Genomic DNA, 17966 nt, shown 5'->3' with positions numbered 1-17966 from the left:
CATCAGAGTGTAAAACTGGAAGACGCTTTATTCACATTTGGTCATTTGCTGTTGATAGCTGCGTGGTTATCAAGTTTCATGAAAGCGGGTTGCTGAGGCGCTTCTCAGAGACAACACAGTCTTTGCAAACTCTGCTTTTAGTAGGGGTGTAACAATTTGATTCTTAGCCGATATCAGTTCATGTGTGGATCCAGATCATCTTCATCCAAACTTCCAGCAGTGAGACTCAGACAGAAATTCCTGCCACTGAACAGTGAAGTTTTCCAGATTCTTGGATTTCTTGCAGATCATCAAGTGTGAATGAAATCTGTGTCCAAACAAACAAGACAACTAGAATGAATGTCAAATCCATTCACATGTTAGTTTCCTAAAGTTCAGCCCATATCCAAAGAATCCAAAGGGAACATTCTAGAGAACATTCTAGACACTGGATGGTCACATGACTTTATTCAAAGTCTTTCCACACATTGGACTGGAATGATGGACTGATCCGTGTTGATGACATCACGTGTGTTGTCTGCTGTGATTGGTTGTTTTTACATTATTGTCAAATAAACCTACCCCACCTCAATCCTAATGGTATCTTCCAAAATAAATAATAGATTTATTTCATCTAGAAGTAATATTTTATTGGTTTGGATTGATTTGATTGGATTGCAAGAATAGAAATGGATTCATTAATTCCTTCATTGATTCAGCAAAACAGACGTTTGGGTTTCCTTCATCAGAATTTTCTTGCACAATGAGATCAAGTTTTTAAAATCCGTGAGTCATAAAGATTAACATGATCACTTGAAGAGCATGTTACAGTTATTTATTGGGTCCAGAAAAACAGTATAAAAATACAAGTATATAAAAAGGTGCACACAACATCGACTCTTCAGTAATCAGAAACGTGTTTTTGGGATCATAACGAATAAAGATCAGCCGTCCATACTGATCTAGTGGAGAACGATGACAATGAATCATTCATTTAGGATCCCCACTGTCTAATTTAATTAAGTTGCCAAAGTAAGCAGTGACAGTCTTCAGCTTGTTGTTCAGGAAGTTCTGCTCCACCTCGACCATCCCTCCTGGACCTGCCAGAGAGACCACCTGCAGGGAGGAGGACAGAGAAGATCAATGGCGCTCTAACATGTGACATTGTCTAAAAGCATTAAACGGGGCAGTGAGGATGGTTTTGGTAGCAGCAAACTATCAGAGCTCGTCAAGGGTCAAAGTGGAAGGGGTCTGACAAAAGAAACGTCACTGAAACTCCAAACCTTTTGAGACTTTTAGATAGAAATGGAAATGAAAAAGAAACCAAAGGGAATGGAAACAATTTGGACCATCGCTCTGCTGGTGAAGGCTGTGACAAACACAAACTCCATGCTGTGCTTCCCTTCATCTGTGCTTTCATTATCCACCCTTCCCTCTCCACCGGAACAGTCCCTTCTGCCTTCAGAACTGCAGCTGTAACTCCCATCCTCAGGAAAACCTGGCCTTGACCCAAACAATTTCAACAACCTCCGCCCCATCTTCCCCTTCATCTCCAACATCTTCAAGACAGTAGTCACCGAACAACTTCAGTCCCACCTCAGTCAAAACTCCCTCCATGAAATATTTCAGTCTGGCCATCGCCTGCATCACAGCACAGAAATCACCATTGACCTGCTACTCGCTGCTGACTCTGGACTCCTATCTATCTTCCTCATCCTCAGTGCAGCTTTTGACACTATATCCCACACCGACTCTTCTCCATTGGCATCACACCACCTTTAACTGGTTTAACAGGGGGCAAGGCTTTCAGCTGCTCCGCCCCCAAACTCTGGGACTCTCCTCCACCAGATTTAGGAAACTCTGACTCCCTGTCCCTCATCAAATCCAAACGTAAAACGCGTCTGTTCAGGAAATCTAATTTTCCTCACCATTTCTGTCTCTCACGTCTCTTTTTTATTGTGCTTTACCAGTTTTATTTGTACAGTGGCCTTGAGAGGCCTGAAAGGTGCTTTTTTTAAAAATGTCTAACAAAAAATGTTGTATTGTCGGTGGAAAAATGTCTGAAATAAGTTGAACCATGATCAATACCGCTGGATGCTATCATTTCTCCCATCTTTATTTTTACCCGAGACTGAGCAGAGAAGTTTCAGTGATTCATGACAACAGACTGTAGCAGAATCCAGACGAAGAACAGTGGCTCTCAGGAACCGGACAGGCTCTAAAAAGAGTCATGTCTGCTGACTGAAGAAAGTCACTGCTCCTACTAAACGCTCTGCACTAACCAAGCTCCCATTGGAGGGTGACCACTGTGAGTGACGGCTGGATTTCTAACGGTCCTGATCCTGAAGGATCTCTGGAACTCAAAATACAATACCAACCTGGTCCATGTTGGCGTTCCGAGGCAGGAAGTACACGATGTTATCTGAGATCTGCTTGGCCCGGCTGAAAATTTCAAATGTGGCAAAAGTTACGGAAAAAAATAAATAAATCAGTTTTTCTGTGATTTAAATGACTGAACATTGAAATTCTGAAACATTTCTGCTTTAAAGGCAATAAAAATGGTTTACCACCATTTTATTTCTTCCAAGAGTAAGCCGGTAACCATTGAAACTAATGAATAAAGGTAAACATAAAAAAATAATAAATCCAAATAAACGGCGTAAAGTCCGCCTCCACACTCCAAAGGATATCCATCAGGCTCCATCATGGTGCGAATGTCAAAAACCTCCGCTGTAAGGTAGTTTGGACCGCCCCATGGTGGAGACAGAAAGACCACGTCACCACGGAGACGAGGGGCCAGCTGAAGGAAGTCCCCCTGCAGGAAGTCGATCCGCTGTGCCACGCCGTAAACCTCTGCGTTGTGTCGAGCCAAGTCCAGCTTCACCACGTCGATATCGACCGCCAGGACTGAGAACAAGAGACCGGGGGGGGGGCATATGAACTTACAGCGTACGGTCAGCCTGCCTGCATTTCACATCACCGCTTCGTTTAGACGCTAGCTTACAGCCCCTCACACCCCCAGCCTGACATTAGCAGATTCCAGCTCAGACGAGGAAAATGAAGACGTACATGGATCTACACTATATTACCAAAAGTATTTTGGCATCCAAATGATCCAAATCACTTGGTCTGGCCACAGGTGTATAATACCATGACTCAGACATGCAGACTGTTTTCACAAACGTGTGACAGAATGTTCCGCTCTCAGGAGCTCAGTGAATTCCAGTCTGGAACTGTCACAGGACGCAGCCTGTGCAACAGATCCAGAGGATGCTGAAGCTCAAAGAGGTCACAGACTTTCTGCACAGAGTTACTACAGAGCTCCAAACGTCATGTGACCTTCAGATTAGCCCAAGTCCAGCACACAGAGAGCTTCATGGAATGGGTTTCCATGGTGAGCAGCTGCATCAGAGCCACACATCACCAAGTGCAATGCATAGCGTTTATGCAGTGGTGGAAAGCACGCCACCACTGGACTCTAGAACAGTGGAGACGCCTTCTCTGGAGGGATGGATCACACTGTTACATCTGGCAATTTGATGGACCAGTCTGGGTTTGGAGGTTGCCAGGACAACGGTACATTTCTGACTGCATTGTGCCAAGTGTGAGATTTGGTGGAGGAGGTATTATGGTATGGGCTTGTTTTTCAGGGCTTGGCCCCTTAGTTCCAGTGAAAGGAACTCTGAATGCTTCAGGTTACCAAAACCTTTTGGACAATTCCAAAACTGACCTGAAACTGAGAGCCAGGCCTTCTTCACCAGCATCAGTGGGTGACCTCACCAATTACCTTTTGGAAGAACGGTCCAAAACTCCTGTAAACACTCCTCAACCTTGTGGTGGACCCACATTATATTGAACTCTATGGGTTTGGAATGGGATGGCACTTCAGTTCATGTCAGTCAAGGCAGGTGAGCCAATACTTTTGGTAAAATAGTGTATATTTGTCTTCAAGTGGATGAACCCGAATAGAGCAGAAGGGCTTGTCGTCACATTCACAAGGTTTTTTTTTTAAATGGCATATTTTCCTCTGCTCAGGATTCATAATGATTTAAATAAAGAAATAATCAGAATTACACATGTAAGCTTAATTTTCTGTACAATGTATCCTTCTTCATCAGAAAAACATGTGAAAAACTGAAAACACCATCTTCATCGGAGTGGGTCTCCAAGAGTCTGGATGTCCGTTTTCCAGGGAGACTTTCCTCCACAAACATCTACAGCAGTTTCCCATGTCTGCTTGTTTGTGCACTCTTTTACATCTTTTGTTTGTGTTGTGCAGCGGGCTCCCCCTGATCCAGAGGTGGGCACTGTGGGCCACATTCCTGCACGTCTTCCTTCATACTCTGCTCTGGCATGTTCTGATTGGCTGGACACACCTGAACCAGGTAATCAGCCATGAGTGGGGCAAGAATATCTGGAAATCACGCAGACACACTTGAATTGCCCACCCCTGGATCCAATAGATTTCAGGTTTTTGTGCGGTGCCCCGCCCCCTTCCAGGTGCTTACCTCTTTTGCCAGTGAGAGCGAACTGGATGGTGTTTCCTCCCACGCCACAGAAGGCGTCAATGACCAGCTCTGAGGTGGGGAAGCTGTGCTTCACCCGGAGGGCGATGTGCGCAGCAATCCTCTCTGGAGTCACAGAGAACCAGCCCTCTGAAACAGACCAGAGAAGCGGGTTTAACCAAACAAAAAAAAACTCTGGGTTGCTGGCATGATTGTGTATTGTAGTCTGTGTCCAGAGGAGGGCGCTGTAACAGTCCAGCTGCCATGGCAGCTCTTAAATGCTTCTGTTTATCAGCTCTGGGAAGTGCATGTGACGTGCACACTGACCTCGGTCCAGCCTGATGCCTTCATCAAAGCGGGAAAACAGGCGGTACCGCTGGGCCCAGTACTTGGCCAGTTCTGAGTCTGCTTCCACCTCTGCTGGGATCTGCTGCCACTTCCTGCGCTTACTCCTCTTCTTCGGTTTCTTCACCTTCTCTTTGAGATCTGCACACACAGAGTGACTATGAAGGCCAAAACACTGGAAGCAGCAGCAGCAGTTGTCCTACTAGCATCTACTCAGTGGAAACAGCTGAGCGCAGTTGCAGCCGTAACATCTTCCGCATCAGCTGCACCAGGAGAATCAGCAGCATCAACATCAGCCGCATCAGTAACATCAGCAGAATCAGATGCATCAGCAGAATCAGCAGCATCAACATCAACCGCATCAGTAACATCAGCAGAATCAGATGCACCAGGAGAATCAGCTGCATCAGCAGAATCAGCTGCACCAGGAGAATCAGGCAGCCGTACCTTCAGGAGCATCTGACTGCAGAAAGTGTGGTGTCTGGAGATCCCCCAGCTGTCGTCGGGGAGGCTCCGCCTCCTCTTCCTCCATGTCCCTCTCTGCTGCCTTGGTGCTGAGGCTGATGGGGAATCTGGGCTGCTCGTGCTTTAATGTGGATTCTTCTGAACTGGATCCTGAACTGGAACCGTCTTTTTCAGCACCCTCCTCCTTTTCTCTCCTGGCTCCCCTCATCTCAGTGCTTCTGGACTCCCCGCCTTCGTTTACAGGTGGAGGTTTGGCCGCTGTTGCCCCTCCCTCATCTGTGTGGTCCATCTGGTTTCTCTGCGCCTCCTTCTGGACTTTCTCCAGAAAACTCTGAGCCTGTAAATGAGCAGTCTTTGTTTCAGCATTTGTAAAAGAACACCACCCATGTTCTATCCACTAATAGCCCAAATGTTTAAACGTTTCATTCAGGAAGGCAGCTGCAGTGGAAGGAGACCCGTCTGAAGGTCTAGACCACATGACGACATAGCCAGAAGACATAGTTGGATCTGAACAAACATCAAAACAACAATGTTCTTTATAGAAGGACTGTGGAGTGCAGTGGACTTGTTCTGAACGACTACTGCACCAGTGTACTGTGCGCCAGCTAAAGGTCAAACTGGGTCATCAGCGGAAAAATGAAACCAAGAGTGACAAAAATCTGAGACATAAATTCCTGCAGTTTTGAATTGTCCTTATATTTTGTAATTTAAATTTTTTTTTTCATGAAAATAAATCACAAATGAGATGTGTTGTGAGGTTCTTTATTACATAATTTGTTTCTAAAAGTCTTCTGCTCGTTTCCACAGCAGCTTTGTATAAACTGTCAGTTCGTGGATGGGTCCAGAGAGGTGAGCGGGTGGTCCCATCGTTTCCTGCCATCACCTATCCTCAGTGTTGTAAATGATAAATAGCTTTGGGTCTACTTCATTCATACTCTATGCGAGAATGGAGAAGATCAGAAACCTCCGTCCAGCAGTAACAGCGGACCTCTAACAGTGTCAAACAGGGAGGAGTACCTTTTGAACGGCGCTGCTGCTCTGTGATGGTGTGATGGCTTCACCCGCCTCAGGGAACCTGATGTGCTTGTTGACGCCGCAGACGCTCCTCTTCGTCTTCCTCTGCTTCTTCTGACGCAGAGAACCTGGACCTTTGAAGCTCAACACACTGTCGAACCTGCAGAAGGAACACAGACCCGGCTTCTGCTGTGTGGTCACTGCACGGTTATTCACACATGCATCCATAAGGCAGCCTCACCTGCACTTTCAGGGCTTTTTTACTTAAAGTCTGGCCTGTGGAACAAATGCTGCGTTCAGAATTCCACCGGCCCCCAGGCTCCTGTCACAAAATCAGTAATATGTGTCCCCTATACTTTTTGGTGAGTGGCTGAATTGCATTATAAGCTAGTCTAAGCTTCCTAACCTGTGAAAACAGCTTGCGGTTACTTGACCTGAAGAGCCTTAAGGGCAGGACAAGAAGAACAGATTTATTTGTTTCTGTGATCAAAACCAATGTCAGAATAAGATAACTATTTGTGCTGTTAACCTGTTCACATGGTTTCAATTTAGGAGAATACAGTGAGCCTTCAAAGGACCTATAGCATGCAAGAATAAAGCTAGTTCAATATGTTAAATGCAAGACTATATTTTAAAACCTGAAATGTTAAAAACACTCTTCATCTGAGCTCACTGAGCTGGTTCCAGCCATTTAATTTTTGAGCCTCATCCTTTACCGCCCTCCTGGAGCTATTAGACCTGGGCCCCGCCCTGCATCATCCTCCTGGAACTAACAGGCCCTGAGCCCCGCCCTGCACCATCCTCCTGGAGCTATTAGACCTGGGCCCCGCCCTGCACCATCCTCCTGGAGCTATTAGACCTGGGCCCCGCCCTGCACCATCCTCCTGGAGCTATTAGACCTGGGCCCCGCCCTGCACCATCCTCCTGGAACTAACAGGCCCTGAGCCCCGCCCTGCACCATCCTCCTGGAGCTATTAGACCTGGGCCCCGCCCTGCACCATCCTCCTGGAGCTATTAGACCTGGGCCCCGCCCTGCACCATCCTCCTGGTGCTTTTAGACCTGGGCCCCGCCCTGCACCATCCTCCTGGAGCTATTAGACCTGGGCCCCGCCCTGCACCATCCTCCTGGAGCTATTAGACCTGGGCCCCGCCCTGCACCATCCTCCTGGAGCTATTAGACCTGGGCCCTGCCCTGCACCATCCTCCTGGAGCTATTAGACCTGGGCCCCGCCCTGCACCATCCTCCTGGTGCTTTTAGACCTGGGCCCCGCCCTGCACCATCCTCCTGGAGCTATTAGACCTGGGCCCCGCCCTGCACCATCGTCCTGGAGCTATTAGACCTGGGCCCCGCCCTGCACCATCCTCCTGGAGCTATTAGACCTGGGCCTCATCCTGCATCATCTGCCTGGAGCAAATTGGCCTGAGTCTGTTAGCTTTGTCCTGCTTCATCCTTCTGGAGCTAACAGAGCTAGATGTGAGTCAGCAACAACTTAAGGCCAACCTAAGGTTAAGGCCAGAGCTCTGTACTGATCATCATCTCGAGTGCTTTCTATAAAAAAGGTTCAATAACTGCGATTTTGAAATCAATTTTGGAGTTTTGAGAGAAAAAAGTAAAATTTCAGGCACTTTTTGTGGGGGGGCTTTTATTGATGTTGGGGCTGACAGGTCCTGCTTACAAGTAGCATTGTCTCATTTGTAAACTGACTGTTGTCTCTGGAACCATGTTTGGAGGGGGAAGGGTGCTGCTGGGGGCTCCTTCAGAGTCCTGCTGCTCATGGGTGTGCTTTTTCTCCGTGACGAGCATAAAAGAGGGAATTAAAGAGAGCGGACTCACGTCAGGCCCGGGTCGTGTCGGAGTCCGAGCTCGGTCCAGGCTTCCTGGGGGGTGAGCTGCGGGAACTCCTCCTCGTCCTGCTCGTGGCTACAAACACAGACATGGCGTGTTGACAGGCTGGGACAGAAAGCGCCCACAGGTCCAGTTGAACCAGATGAGCAGCTGCCGTTATAAAACTTTGGTCCGGTCTTTGTGACATGACCTCTAATTTTCTGAAGTTATTGAAGCTAAACTCATATCAATGCGCTTTCCACATGTTATTGATCATTATTGATCCTATTGATAACTAAAACAAGGAAATGGGGACTTTCTTTTGGTAATGGTGAGGGATCACATGGAAGCCTATTGCATTACATTAAAATAAAATGGTTTTTGTGTGTATTAAAAGAAAAAAATATGAAAACAAACAAAGAGACTAGAGCTGCACGATAGGAGGAAAACTCACGATATGCAATATTAGTAATCAATATTGCGACGACGATATATATTGCGATTTACGAACACATAGCAAAACAACCAAATACAACATTTCTATTTCACTGCAATTTAATTGAAATAAGAGTCAACATAACTTTATACTCGAAATGACCCTCGTCTACATAGAACAGCTAACATAAAAGGGCTCCATCTGATCTGATGCATAAAGGGATTTATTTTGATTCGCTAAATACTTCAAGCTGCCATAAGATTGTTTTAGCACATTTAAAGTAACCATTTATTTTTGCCATCCATTGCGATATGCACACTGCACAGCTTAATATCGCGATATCGATAAATTTGCGAATCATTGTGAAGGCCTAAATGAAACAAACAAAAAGCCGGGTGATCTTTATTGAAATATTTTCCGCGATTTTCTTTCTGATAATTTCAAGAACTACAGAAGCAAAGAACTCGTCATGTGTTCATGAAAACTAGAAGATGAGCTGCAATTAAATGATGAAGAGCCACAAAGTGTCCGTGTCACAGACATGATCCGTTTAGTTTTTGTTCGTCACAACATCACCCGTCTGTTCTATTCTTCCTACTTTATCCACAAACATTACAGAACACAACGTTGGGAACGTATTAAATATTGACCAGCCTCTGGATTTAGAGGTTTGAAGGTGATACCCAGCTGTAATGTTTGGTCTTATTTTGGGCAACTAAATAAGTTTAGCTTTAAATTCCTATACAGTGTTTGGGGAGGACCTGACTTCTTTACCTTCATGTAGTTTTAAAAAAAATCCAAAGTACAAAATGACAAAACTAAACACAGCTTTAGTGCCTTTGTAAGCATCAGCGCTTCAAGCAAAACCAATAGACATCTTGTATAATCTTTTATGAATAAATACCTTTACTAAATTTATCAGAAACCACACAGAAAGTCTGTCTGAGTGCAGCAGAAAGAAACAAAAAAGCAAAAACAAACAAACATGAATATACTTTTAGTTTAAAACCTCAACCAAAATGTAAAAGCTGCTCCCTTCTGCCACCAGCCTCTAGTGGTCTTTTCATGAACTGCACTATTTAATGCTTCCCGGTTTGCATCAACTGCAGGAACCGAAGGTTGGCGATTGGCGACTAAAGTGAGAGTTTGTAAGCTCCGCCCATTTGCCAAATCATAAGCTTAATATGCAGAAAACTGAGCTCTAATAAAACCAAAACACTATGCAAGTTGAAAAGGCATTGCAGTAAAATAATGTTTCTAGTCTGGTCCCTAAAACAAGTCAAAACCCTGATTTATTGAATAAAATGATCCCATAATGACAGAGTTATTGTCTGAAGATTCATGAGTTCAAACTTTGTTAACAACTTTACTAAAGAGCTGCACTACTATCACGTGATCAGGGTTGGTTTTTACCCCAATTGTTTTCCAGGTAAAAATAAAAAGAAACTTTTGGGATTCTTTTCTGTGTTATTTAGAAAGACAGCCTAACTGACTCCTGGACAGTTTCTGATATTGGTCTCCTGTGTCTCTGCAAACATATTTGGTGTTTGAATTGTCCCAGAGGAGCTTTTTCTGTAGCGAATATTCCATCATGTGGACAGCTCTGTCTCTAGCCGCATGACTGGAGGGACCTGAACATGTGATTCAGGTTTCTTCACAGGCTGCATCTGCCAGGACAGTCTATCGAGTCTATCGACTCTCCTGGCAGATCTGGACATGAGCGAAACACTAACACTAACGGCTGCGCCTGAAAAAGGACTGAGAAGGAAAAAAACACTTCTTCCTTATTATTCCTTATTCTTATCAGTATTTTTTATCCGACACTGCTGCTACTCCCAGATTTTGATCGATTCTTGATGTACATCCGTGTCCGTTACATCCCTACTTAGCAGCACAACAGAGAATACTCACCTGCGCTTCACTTTGGTCTGTCGCCTGGGGTTTTCATCATCTTCGTCCTCATCATCGTCGTCATCTCTTTGCGAAATCGGCTTTCTGGAGTCATGATGTCCGTTAGAGGAGCCAGAGTTCTGCTGACAGACTGAGATCAAACCAAAGGCATGAGGCGATGATCTGACACGGCCCTGATTCTGTTTTCATTCAACAAACCACACGTTCATTTTAACACAATTTGAATTAAAAAAAAGGACTTTTTAAATCTAATTTCCATTAAAAACCATTTCTATTCAGAGAAACCTTTTAAAGTAAAAAAAGTTGTGAATTTTTATGATGAAGAAAAGCAAAAGAATTCCTCATTAACTGATGGAAATGAAACAATACAGCTTTGACAGAGAACCGATCTAGTATTTGATGAACTGATGTTTTAAGTACGACTTTTACCTCACCCTCAATATTTATCATTAATGTATTCACTTTTATTATTAAAGACACTGTTGAAAACATCACTAAATAACAAAGAGCCGGTCCTAAAGACGCCGCCCGGCCGGCCTCTTTACTTTTCCCCATTGTGGGAAAAGTTCTGCGACATGAGAAAGCAGATCTGTCTTCATCCAAACGGGTTAGGAGATCCAGGACGCCTGCAGTCAAGTGTTACAGGAACATAGAAGGAGATAGAAAAGATGACGCTGAAAGAGGTAAAACACGCTCAGGTCTTAATGAAAACTGTGGACAGTGAGTCACGCTTCGGACAGAAAAGGTCCCGCTGTGGGTCACGGACACATCTGCTGAATATTTAATTTTATTTATATATTTTATATATTTATTTTATATATTTATTTCCAGCTATGAAAAAAAATTCACTTACGTTTTTGTTTTTTAAGTAGATACTAAGTTGAAGGGCCTTTAGCATGCTGTTCTTAGGCCTTTCAGAGTAAACTACATCCATAAATATGATAATAAATCACCTTTGGAACAATAAAAATGCTTTTTTAAATGTCTTTCAAACATTTTTTAAAATAAAATATGAGTTATTTTTGCAGCTCAGTTCCCAACCCGGAATTAAGACGACTCGATTTCTGAGGCTCCGCCTTTCTCTCTGTGTGGGTTACGCCCATTTCATGTTGTCAACCTACAGCCGAAAACAAACAACATCCGAACTTTTACAAAGAAAGATGTGCATATTGTTCATATAAAAGGAAAGCATTTAGCCGATGACCGCTAGCTCCACGGAGAAAGTGGGCGTGTGTTTTAGTCTGGGGGCGGGGCTGACAGCGCAGACTCTTCCTGGAAGGGGCGGTTCCTCACTTTGTGATGTCACAGTGTAAGGCAGTGTTTTTCAACCAGTGTGCCGTGGGAGATGGTCAAATGTGCCGTGGGAAATTGCCCTCATTAAGTGATCTAAAAACATTTTCCATCTCCAGGATTTCAGCTCTTTGTTCATCCAAACAGGTCCTGATAAAACACTGAGGAGTTAGGAATATGAAAGATAGTAAAATACTTTTTCTTTGCGTTTATTTTATTTTATTAAAGACATTTTGATAAGAATGACGTTACCACGATTCAGCTGCAGCTCCGGCTGTATTTTGGAAAAGTCCCGCCCCTTTAACTGTCTCCACCAATCATTCTTGAAGGCTTAATCACATGTCATCAGTCTGACCAATCAGAAGTGGTTAAAGTCTTCACTTCCTTGTCCCGATTTAGTTCGTAAAGTCGCTCAGTTCTAACAAAACTACCAGCTAAAGCTCGTCTTTTGCGCTGTAGCTTTCCACATAATCTGGTGTCAGACCGTGGAACAAGTGAACAAAACAATGAAGCTCCGAAAACCGATCTTCGGCCGTTTTATGCACTACATCTCCCATGATGCATTGGGTTATGAGAGTGACAGCGCACAAGGAGATCTGTTGTTAAACGTCTTGAAACCAACGAACACACTTCAAACTGTTTTTAAATCTTCTAACTTAACTTTTATTGCATCTTTTAGAAAAAAACAGCTGCAGTTTCCAGCTTTTTCTGCAACAATTATCTCAAAAATGCATGTGAGACTGTGGAGGGGCTGTAGATCAATACAGACTATGAGTTTCTCCTTTTTTTTTTTTTTCTTGGATGCTGGTGTGCCGCGGGATTTTTTTTAAGGTTAAAGTGTGCCGTGGATCAGAAAAGGTTGAAAAACACTGGTGTAAGGAACCAACCGTTTCCATGGATTTGGAGGGGCTGGTGCTCAGAGAGCAGGTTTTCAGAGGATTACTCAGATAAAATTTAACTTTTGGGTCGTCTATGTGAGAAATGAACATAATAATACACTTAAAACCTCAAAAGGTGGATTTTTTTTAGGCCCTTTGATTTTGAGGCAGAAGTGGTTTGATGAATATTTGCATCAATAGGCATCAAGAGCTGAAAAATTATCAGCAGAGAAACGGAAAAATTTAAATCTGGTAACAAACATTTGAGACTGAAAACGAGGATTTGAACAGAGTGAAAACAGCAGGGGGCTTTGTTTTCTTTAGAAAAGGGCATCTCCTCAGTGGCCTTAAGGTAGAGTGTCTCCCCTGAGACTGGAAGGTGAGTTCAGATCCAAAGACTCTAAAATGCCTACCCCATTGGCACTCAACATTAAAGGGTTGGATCGGGGGGGGGTTAAACCGGCAAATGGCTCCCACTGGGCAGCTGTGTCTGCAGCTCACCGCTCCCCCAGGGGGAGGGGTCACATGTGTAGAAAAGGTCACACAGCCAAGTTTGTGACAGCTAATGGGACATGAAATTGGTCAGGTGATGCACATACCTGTTTGTTCAGCTGTGTGCTGCTGTGGAGGGCCAGCTGGTCTCTGCTCATCACCCCCACCGTCACTGGGGCGCTCAGATCCACCAAGCTCCGCCTCCAGCTGCTGGCCGCCTCCCTCACCTTCCCTGCTCGCCTCCTGGTCTGCCGCGAAGGTGCAGCTGCCCTCCAACAGAGTGCTCAGCTCCTCCTCCTGCCGGTTTTCCGTCTCAGCAGCTGCCTCTCCTCCACCGCCGTTCCCGTCCATAGTCCAACCCTGCGAGGCCCAGTAGGAGAATCTCTCCCAGTACGAGCAGTAGATCTCTGAAGCGTGCTCGTCCCACATGGACCTCATTTCTGGATCATCCCACGGAGCACCGGCCGTTCCCTCAGCGCCTTCCGGATGTTTCTCCGACCAGCCGGTCCACAGCAGAGCTTCTCCATGCTGAGCTTCAGAGGACGACAACGGAGAAGGAGAGGTCACGTAAGGCGATGACGGCTCTCTAACGCCACATGCACACGAGTTGGACAGAAAGGTCAACATCAATCTGCGTCTTTTTGCTTTTAAAATTCCAAATATGGAATGATCGTGACTTTTAACTCCGCCCTCACCCCAGTAAGAATTCCAGCCATCACCCTGATGCTCTTCATCGCCATCTGCTCCATGGCAGCCATCCTCTTCTTTTCCTCCATCTGAAACAAAAATCACATCAACCAATCCCAAATCTACATAGATGTTATGAGGAGCTGCTGCAGCTCAAAGCAGGACCAAAGCAGCTTTTGTGACAGCCTCCTCCGGGATGCTCAGTCAGTATGAGATTTAGACTGGAAAGCTTGGCTGAAGTGAACGGTACCTGCAGGCGTGGAGTGGGTGCGTGAACAAACCCACTCCACCTGTTTATGTGTTGCTGCCTGCATCTACGTGCACTTCCTTCATATAAAACACCCGTTGGAGTGTCAAGATGTAGATTATGAATCTGATTTACACAAATTTCAGGAGCTGTTTGGGTGATTTATGCAGGAGGGGGCGGGGCATAAGAGGATACCTGCGCTTCAGTCTGTACAGGTCTGATGCTAAGTTCACACCAGGCACGTGACACCAGTTTGCACATTCTTGAACGCGCAGTTAGCCTATGGCGTTCCCACTAGACCAGGGGTGGGCCAACTGCGGCCCACAGGCTGGATCCGGCCCCCATCCATGTTTGGTCCGGCCCACTGAACAACATCAGAGACCCGTGTTTTTGTTTTTTTAATCTGGCCACACGATCAAGACGTGACATGTGCAGTCTGTGCTCCAACCTGAAACCCTCTAAAATCTCTGTCAAACAGAACAGAAGACAGTCTTTCATGTCTATGTCGCAGTTCATCTTTCCCACTTTAGCTCATTCTTTTAGAGTGATCATGCTATTTTTTTATACAGCGCACCCTGTTCTGTGCCCTAATTGGCTGGAGACCCTGTCAATCAATCTCCTCAGCCCGTGCCGTGTCTCCTGTACAGAAACGCGGAGCTCTTCGGATCAGAAATCAGTGATCGATCAGATCTTTGTTTTCATTCTAAGATCCTGGACCTAATTTCTATGAAGGTTTGAGAATTTAAACAAGAGAAAAGGTGAAAATGTTCATGTCTGTCTGAGAAAGGTGGTTTGTAGAGTGTAGGGAGGAGTTTTACTGCCATAAACGTCTGTAATCATTCTCCGTGGATTTCACCGATCACGGTTATTTTTAGAACGTAACTCCTGCAATAAAAGTGGGAACTCTGTACTGGTGAAAAGCTAACGCAGAAATATGCGTAGCTGCAGCAGAAGACAGAGAAATTCGCTTTTTTTATTATTGCTGGATGAGAAACAGATGCACAGAACACAGCACAGCTGCGCAAACTGTGAGACGCGTGAGGAGCTGCAGCCCTTAAAGTCTTTATTAGGATTATGACTGGAGAGGATCCACTACTTATGTTTTTGTGTGTGTGTGTGTGTTTTTAATGTATCATGCCCCCATTTAATGCCCCCATGGAGCGCTAGACGTTTTTTTGCCTCGACTTTGATGTCCGACCATTTCTTTTTTATTTCGGCCACGGTCCGAGGTTGTCAGGCTACAGCTTACAGCGTCTGCCGCCGTCTGCCGCTCACGTGCCTTTACGGCATTAGTAATGCCCACACTGTGCCCTCCAAACAACATTTTCTCCTCTTTTCCACCTCGCCAATGATAACTTCTACTTCACATTGAGTGAAGTTACGTTTTTTTGATTTCCTCTCCGTGTTTGGCATGGTTTCCCAATCAATGAATATTCATTTGTGGGCGTTTCACGGACTATTTATGGGCAACTATGGGCGTGTCATGAAGCCGCAAAAGCTGCGCTGCATTTAGAATTGGTTGTGATTTATTAAGGGAAAGATGCGTAGGATGTGCGTGCACACGGTTTTATAAATCCGAATATTTCTGTGCGTACGCACGTCCTATGTTTCATCCGTACGCCACTTCTGACGCAAATCCTACGCAAAGTTTTATAAATGAGGCCCCTGGTCCGGCCTTTCTATCAAATTTTAGAACCCGATGTGGCCCACGAGTTAAAATAATTGCCCACCCCTGCAATAGACTGTCACTACCTGACTCTAGTGCTTGTCTGTCACCTACAGTCAGAAGAGGCTTGGTGTGAAATGTGAACATCTCGCTCCAGACTTCTTCCTTCACAGCTGTATTCCAATAAATGAAAGACTTGGTCTTTAGTCTTTTTGTTTTAATCACCCGAATTATGGGTTGTCCCCAAGTTCCCCCGCCGTATCCTATCACGTGACCGAGAAGTGCGCCTTTACATAGACGGATGGAACAGAGAATCGGGAAATTTTTCAAAATAAAACGTCTTTCAGATTCCGAAATAAATAAAACAGATGTCATGTAAGTCGTTTATTCTTTCTGTGCGGCCCGGTACCGGTCCGTGGCCCGGGGGTTGGGGACCGCTCCATTGTTTTCCTGTTTCTCTTGATTTCTTTCTTTATTATAGTATCTTCTGCCATTTTTGCCACTTAATGTTCAGCTCTTTCTGTTTTATCCACCTATGATTTTTGGTCCTTCAGAACCTTGAACTTTTCAAGATATTCCAGGATTTCCAGGACTTTTGCCTCTATTGAAATACATTGGGAATCCTTGAAAACCTTTGCTTCTTTCTGTGGTGCAGAAGCTCGCTGGTTCGATACCCGGCACTGGCATTTTTCACAAAAATATCTTTTTTATCATTGTGCTGTTTTCACTTTGTTTATTATAAACTTTGATCGTATATTTATTTCATTTATTTGTTTGTTTCTTGCCAATTATTACTCTTTAAGTTTCATTTTCATTCAGAAATACAGCATTAAACCCTGCATGTTCTTCTGGAAATGCAGCTCCTTCTACTTGGAGTCAGTTTGAGCCTCATTGTTCTTTTCATCCAAACTGTGGAGAAAGTAAAAGAGTTTGGCACCAAAGCACTAAAGTAACTCGTCCAAACCTGTTTCAGTTGTTTCATCTTCCTCCTCCTCCTCCTCCTCCTCCTCCTCCTCCTCAAAAGGTTCTGGCCTCCTGTGGATGTTCCTCTTCTGGGAACAGAAAGCTGAAGTTCACATGGCTGGATGAAGAAAGAGGAGGCGGCACCATAGAGTAACACTTACCGTCCTCTTATAGTCAGACGTGCTGGCAAACGTCAGAGGCAGACCCATGGATGCCATCAGCTGCGTCTCCTCATCTATGGCCTCCTCATCCTCCTCCTTCTCCTCCTCCTCCTCATCAGGTACTTTCATTTGAAGAGAACACATAAAAAATCATCAGAGTTTCTTCTGGTTGCATCAGACTGCACACCTCCATGAGAAAGTTGAAGAACACCATACCTGGGCCTTCAGCGTCTGCGGGCCAGGATGTTCTCATCTCTGAACGATACAGCTCCCTGTCCCTGTTCAGAGGAGGAGACGGTGAAGAGGAGGGACTCTAGATCCATGGTGTGGTCAATCGCACTTTATCAAAGGTGAAGAACCTGATGAAAGCGCCTGCCGCCTTCATTACCTGCTGAGGTGCGACCCCAAAGCTTCAAAACACAGCAGTGATGAAGGGGGGCAGTAAACACGGTGTATAAGAGGAGGGGTTAAGGGGCCCAGCCCACAGCAGCTATTGCTCAACAGCACCAAGGAAGAGAAAATCCTCCTATTTAAAGGGCAAGTTCATTTCAATAGAACTGCAGAGAACAGGCTGCCCTCACATCTGGGACCACGTGACCAAAACAACCCAACAAGCAGCAGCCTGTTTAGCAGCAGAACACCTGCAGAGCCTGGATCTTCCTGCTGAAGCTCTCGGAATAATCACGTCGAGCATCAGCCATTATTATGGCAGAAGAACTGCGGCTCCAGGAAACACCGAGGAGGACAAGCGCACAGCCCAACGACAAACGGGAGACTCACCGCACGAAGGCCCGTGAGCAGCGGCAGTGGACCGGTTGCAGCGAGCCCGCGGGCCGCTTCCAGCTCAGAACCATGTCCGCCAGTAGCGTCACGCGGCCCGGCTCCAACATCATCATTGCAGCGCTGGAGACGACTTCACGCGGGACACACGCACATCCAAGCCCATCTACAGGAAGAACAACAACACTGCTTCCGCCTGACATTTCAAAACAAAAGCTTACATTTTAGAGACTGAGGAGACACCCGGACTTACAGCCCAACAATTTAACCTTTATTTACCCAGGAAATGTCCCATTGAGATTTAAAAAAATCATTTTCAAGG

The 17966-nt window shown here is 45.2% G+C and overlaps 1 protein-coding gene across 2 annotated transcripts; it reads right to left on the bottom strand.

The window, feature by feature from the left end:
* Window positions 1-792: 792 nt before the first annotated feature.
* On the bottom strand, window positions 793-17847 carry tgs1 (trimethylguanosine synthase 1). 2 transcript variants are annotated; one of them, XM_020710747.3, is made up of 15 exons: window positions 17645-17847; window positions 17081-17142; window positions 16865-16986; window positions 16705-16792; window positions 13836-13916; window positions 13248-13673; window positions 10481-10610; window positions 8143-8229; window positions 6312-6468; window positions 5277-5631; window positions 4812-4970; window positions 4488-4634; window positions 2670-2886; window positions 2358-2436; window positions 793-1095 (listed from the first exon to the last, which is right to left on the bottom strand). In XM_020710747.3, the coding sequence occupies exons 1-15, from the start codon at window positions 17845-17847 to the stop codon at window positions 970-972; spliced, it is 2439 nt and encodes an 812-aa protein (XP_020566406.1). In that variant the 3' UTR covers window positions 793-969. The 2 variants fall into 2 exon arrangements, with proteins under 2 accessions (XP_020566406.1, XP_078791505.1); XM_078935379.1 differs by having other exon boundaries at window positions 13248-13668; window positions 17645-17790.
* Between the last annotated feature and the right edge of the window lie 119 nt (window positions 17848-17966).

This window comes from Oryzias latipes, chromosome 17, assembly GCF_053564925.1.
Source record: "Oryzias latipes strain Hd-rR chromosome 17, Olatipes_Hd-rR_3.1".
NCBI lineage: Eukaryota > Metazoa > Chordata > Actinopteri > Beloniformes > Adrianichthyidae > Oryzias > Oryzias latipes.
Note: the sequence above shows the minus strand (reverse complement) of the source record. Positions and strands in the feature narration are given on the sequence as shown.

What these genes read in the sequence shown, in the direction of transcription:
- tgs1 (XM_020710747.3), bottom strand. Translation starts at nt 17,847, where the DNA reads ATGTCAGGCGGAAGCAGTGTTGTTGTTCTTCCTGTAGATGGGCTTGGA. An exon ending in GCAGCAGCGCCGTTCAAAAG is followed by an intron (nt 5,632 to 6,311) that starts GTACTCCTCCCT and finishes GCTCATTTACAG; the next exon opens with GCTCAGAGTTTTCTGGAGAA. An exon ending in GCAGTCAGATGCTCCTGAAG is followed by an intron (nt 4,971 to 5,276) that starts GTACGGCTGCCT and finishes CTGTGTGTGCAG; the next exon opens with ATCTCAAAGAGAAGGTGAAG.